This window comes from Sciurus vulgaris (genome assembly GCF_902686455.1).
Source record: "Sciurus vulgaris genome assembly, chromosome: 11".
NCBI lineage: Eukaryota > Metazoa > Chordata > Mammalia > Rodentia > Sciuridae > Sciurus > Sciurus vulgaris.
In genome coordinates this window covers 66,998,506-67,004,302 of record NC_136472.1, presented here as the reverse complement: position 1 = coordinate 67,004,302, position 5,797 = coordinate 66,998,506, and the positions used below count along the sequence as shown (strand labels likewise).

At 37.8% G+C, this 5,797-nt stretch overlaps 1 protein-coding gene across 1 annotated transcript; it reads right to left on the bottom strand.

The window, feature by feature from the left end:
• Window positions 1–4,190: 4,190 nt before the first annotated feature.
• On the bottom strand, window positions 4,191–5,147 carry LOC306640462 (olfactory receptor 52N2; the record flags this gene model as incomplete). Its single annotated transcript, XM_079104746.1, has 1 exon — window positions 4,191–5,147. The coding sequence occupies one exon, from the start codon at window positions 5,145–5,147 to the stop codon at window positions 4,191–4,193; it is 957 nt and encodes a 318-aa protein (XP_078960872.1).
• Between the last annotated feature and the right edge of the window lie 650 nt (window positions 5,148–5,797).

The window sequence follows — 5,797 nt, the reverse complement described above, 5'->3', positions numbered from 1 at the left end:
CAAGAATACAAATAATCCAATCGACAAATGGGCTAAGGAAATGAACAGACACTTCACAGAAGAAGATGTACAAGCAATCAACAAACATATGAAAAAATGTTCAACATCTCTAGTAATAAGAGAAATGCAAATCAAAACCACCCTAAGATTCCATCTCACCCCAATTAGAATGGCAATTATCAAAAATACAAGCAACAGGTGTTGACAAGGATGTGGGGAGAAAGGTACACTCATACATTGCTGGTGGGGCTGCAAATTAGTGCAGCCACTCTGGAAAGCAGTGTGGAGATTCCTTAGAAAACTTGGAATGGAACCACCATTTGACCCAGCTATTCCACTCCTTGGCCTATACCCAAAAGACTTAAAATCAGCATACTACAGAGATACAGCCACATCAATGTTCATAGCTGCTCAATTCACTATAGCCAGATTGTGGAACCAACCTAGATGCCCTTCAATTGATGAGTGGATAAAGAAACTGTGGTATATATATATACAATGGAATATTACTCTGTCATAAAGAATGATAAAATTATGGCATTTGAAGGCATATGGATGAAATTGGAGACCATAATGCTAAGTGAGATAAGCCAATCTCAAAAAACTAAAGGACGAATGATCTCACTGATAAGTGGATGATGACACTTAAGGGGGAGGGTGGGAGGAGTTAGTGTTAGGGTTAGGGTTAGGGTTAGGGAGGGGGCAAGAATGGAGGAAAAAGGACTCTTTAGAGGGAAAAGAAGAGTGGGAGGGGTGGGTGGGAAGGAAAAAATAATTGAATGAATCAAACAACATTACCATATGTAAATTTATGATTATACAAATGGTATGCCTTTAACCCATGTACAAACAGAGAAACAACATGTATCCCATTTGTTTACAATAAAAAAAAAAAAGAAAAAAATATAACTACCATTTGATTCAGCAATTTGTTTGCTGGTTATGTATCCAAAAGAAATAAAATCAATATCTCAAAGAGAAGTGCACATAATCATATTCATAGCCAAGAGGTGGGAACAACACAAATGTTCATTGAAGGATGAATCGATAAAGAAAATGTGGTGTATATGCACAAAGAAATACTATTCAGCATTTAAAAAGAAGAAAATGGTGCTATTTCGTGACAGCATATATAAATGTGGAGGACATAATAAGCAAAATAAGGTAGGCACAGAAAGACAAATACTGTATAATCTCTTATACATAGAATCTAAAAATGTTTATAGTATATTATGAAATAATATGAGAGCTATAAAACTTATTAACAGCATAACCATAGTTTAGAAAAGAGTTTAAGTTCTTTTTGGATCTTCATTTCACTTTTCCTACTTAGTCTTTCTCCACTTTAAATGGAATTTTAATATTCCTTTCTCAGCAATGAGCTTTCCACTCATGTCTAGGTGAGGTCCCTGGTGACATGCTTGTATTGCACCTACCATGGGGCAGGCAAACATTTTGGAATTTGAGGCACCTTGGTAAACAGATCAGGTGAAGATCCTGATTTCATGGCACTCATAACGTAAACTTGATCTTAGCCAAAGGGCTAAGAAAGGATCATAGTCTTAATCATCTAAAGAGTAGGGTTGGGGAGGGCATCCAGTAAAAATTTTGAAAGCAATATGCTCCTTCAAAAATACAAGAGCAGGATGGACAGCATGGGTCTTTTTGTGTGATGATGTGCACTTGAGTCAAATATTGTGTGGAACCCTTAAGAATCTGATGGCAGCTCTGTATTTTCATTCTCTCAAGAGAGAATGAATACTCTTCAGTCATAAAAAAGAACAAAAGAGAATCTCTTCAACCAAGGCAGGGTCACCATATGGGACTTCTCACCATCCCAGTCATAAAAAAATCATGCTACAAATTTAAATTGCTTAGAAAATGGTGTAGTATGTTACAGTCATTAAAATCAAAGACACCGGATGAAGATAACCCAATGTAAATTCAAGTCCGCCACGTGCTGGCTATGTGACTTTCATTTTCCAACCTCTCTGTGCCTCAGTATGCCTGCCTATAAAATGGGCATGAAATAGTGCCATCCTTAGACTTGTTTTAAGACCAAATGAGCATATGGCATATGATGCTTAGAAAAACATCTGGAACATAAGTATGATGTGGGTTCTGTTGTTGTTGTTATAATTTGAAACCATGTTCTTATGAGAATGCTTAATGCCTTCAAAAAATTAATCATAGAGGAAGACATAAGGAATTGATACTCTCACTAGGAACATCCTGAGAAGAACCCAGCAGTAAGCAGAACGGAGAAAAGGGAGTTTGTATAGAAGACAGAAGGAAGGAGGAGAGGGAGACAGGCCTCAAGAGACACAGGTTATAGAGGAAATCTGAGCAGTCCAGGAAAGTGACTGATGGGCAGCAGCTGCTGAAGGTTTAAGTGCCATTCTGAGGCCCCTGTAGCCTCTCCGTGGTGATAGTGAGTGTTCCTGGTGTCCTGCCCAGGCTCACAAACAATGCACCTCTGGGCAGGACTTCCATCTACTTTTCCAGTCCCATCTTTTTGTCTTCCTCTTCTTTTCTGTTTCCAAAGGCATTATGCACCCAAACTTGATATCCTTCATTTAACCTTAACATTTTGCACAAAATATATCAAAATATTTTATTTTTTCCAAATAATCTCATTTTCTATCTCTAAAATACTCATATATAATTCAAGATTCATCTCCTATCCTACCTTCCCTGAAAAGAATTTACTTAAGAACTCTGATAGATATTGATGGTTCTTTTCTCAGTTTCCATGATTTTTGAAAATCTGTTGTACAACTACCTTGTTAAATTGTATGGCAGCCATTCCAATGCACTTTATATCATCTCATAGAGTAGAATTAACTAGAGTTTTTGTAATCATTTATGTTTCTCAGTGCCTAACATGGAGCCAGGCACCTAGAGGGTACCAAGTAAAACTTGTTTGCTCAAATTGACAAAATATTTGTGAAAACACAATTGCAAGCTTAACCATAAAAAACTAATCTTCCACTGCCTGTGCAATTGGAAAGATTTCTCCTTCCACTATGATGTTCAGAGTGAGTAAGAGATGAAACTAATAACTCATAAAAAAAAGCAAAAAGTGTGTGTCCTAAACCATGCTGCATGCTTTTGTTTTTGGTTTTTGGTTTTATTTTAGAGCATGTAATTGACCAAATACATCTTTGTTGTAGGTTTTCTTTTCCTCACCTGAAAAAATATGTAAGTTGAGACATAGTATGTTAAATTCTAATCACTAGATATTAAAAGACAGACAATTAAACTTTGGGACTAACTGGATATAAAACTCATGTTATTTTTCCCCCAACTCTTTACTACTACTAACTTTTTGGTTCCTCCGCCAAAATGGTTCATCCATTTTTTAAATTCTCTCTCCTCCTTTTTTCCTATGTGTTTTCTCTCATGTATCCTGGACCAGCATCTAGATTCTATATATGGAGGCCTGGGACTGTATTATTTTCAATTCTGCCTCTCTCTCATTAAATTCAAGGCATGACTAATAATATTAACCAAATTAGTGCCTCAAAATTAATGAATGAGTGAAGGAGTGAATAAATTATTAGGTGTATAGTAACAACATATTTGCCTCCTTGGTATTTAACATGACAACTATATCCTTTAGATACATTTTAAATGAAGGTTTCAAAGTGCTTTCATGGGACAAAATAGAACACTTAGGCGTTTTTGTATGAAACATAGGGTATTTTTTTCAAAAACAGAATCAAAACTTGAAGATTTTATAAAATATCTAAATCTTGCTTGTCTTTAAAAATTACTTAAAAAGGTCACAACACTGAACCCATGGCAAAAAATGTACTTGATCTGCATAGAATTTGTCCTTAGTGGAGAGGAAGTACTTGCCCACATTACTCTAGCCTCTTGTTTTTTGCACACAATGCACAGATTACATCAGGCCTACATTTCTCATTTTATTACCTTTCTGGTGTCATTAGACATACGACTATAAAAACTTATGAAAAACATAAATTTTATTAGGAATGGGTATTTTACCTTTTTATTTCTGCATTCTCTATTTTGGCAGATAACGAGAATCCTTTTACAATGTACACCTACAAAGACTTCAGAAAATCTATATTTTAGAGTGATTTAATATTTTACTTGCATCTTTATGAATTCTTCTCCACTATTTTCTCTCCATCACAAGCAATGTGTTTTATGATCTGTTTGTCTTAGGTGAAGCCAGTCTTGTCTCCAAGTAGGAATTTAAGAACTCCTTCCCGAATCTGCTTGGTCTTGACTCCATAAACAATTGGATTCATGGTAGGAGGCAACAGCAGATAAAGGCTGGCCACAATGATGTGTATGTGGTGGGGAATATTGTGGCCTCCAAATCGATGAGTGAAAAAAGTAAAAAAAGCAGGTACATAAGTGATTACAATAGCACAGATATGGGATGTACAAGTGCTGAAGGCTTTGTGACGAGCATCTGCTGATGACAGGCTCACGACAGCCCGCAGAATCATAGTGTAAGATGCAGAGATACAACAGATATCAAACACCCCAATCAGGAGAGCAACCATCAGCCCATAGATAGCATTGACCTTGACATTGCCACAGGATACCTTGGCCACAGACATGTGGTCGCAGTAGGTGTGGGGGATGAGGTTGCCCTGGCAATAGGGCAGGCGCTTGGTGAAGAAAGTGAAAGGGATGATGAGCATCACACTCCTCAAGAAGGTGGCAAGACCAGCCTTGGCGATGACAGGGTTGGTGAGGATGGTGGCATAGCGTAAGGGGTAGCAGATGGCCATGTAGCGGTCCAGGGCCATGAGCATGAGCACCCCAGACTCCATGCCAGTCAACATGTGCACAAAAAACATCTGGGCCAGGCAGGCATTAAAGTCAATCTCCTTGAAGTTGAACCAGAATATACACAGCATGTTGGGCACAGTGGTGGTGCACAAGGCGACATCAGTGGAGGAGAGCAGGGCCAGGAAGTAGTACATGGGCCGGTGCAGGGCCTGCTCATGACCGATGAGGTAGATGAGCCCCACATTCCCCACAAGAGCAATGATGTACATGAGGCAAAATGGCAGGGAGATCCAGATGTGTGCAGCTTCCAGCCCGGGAACACCATTCAAGATAAAGAATCCCGGTGTCAGGCAGGAGCTGTTGCCTCCAGACATAATGACTGACAGTAGGGGAGCATTTTACACTCTTTTTTAACAGAGACAGTTCCCTGGATCAGAAAGTAAACCAAAGGTAAATAGAGAGCATGGAAACCTTTTTTCTTTAACTCTGTGATTTCTTTTTTTTTAATTAGTTCTTTTTAGATATGCATGACAGTAGAATGTATTTTGACATATGCCTGCATGGATTGTAACTTATTCTAATTAGGGTTCCATTCTTTGGGTTGTACATGATGTAGAGTTTCACTGGCGGTGTAACTGTGATTTCAATAAGGCCTTTGGAATGTGAAGTGATCTGATTCCTCTGGAGTCACTCAGTCTAGTTTCATGTTCCACTTGTTTCTCACTTCATAGAGCATATGCTATGAATGAGTTATTTAAACACGTTATGCCTCAGTTTTCTCTCTCTACAATGAGATAATCGCATTGTTTTCAGGATTATTGATAAGATAATATTATATTATGTGCTAAAACTTTGAGTAGTTCATAGTGAATACTTAATCAATATAAGCAGTAATCACTATTGCTATTATTATTATTGTCACTTCTATGACAGTATGGAGCATCCCAAGAGATCAAGCTTACTTTGGTTAATAAATGTAAATTCAAGTAAACATCCTCAGCTTTCCTTAACTCAAGTGCCATTG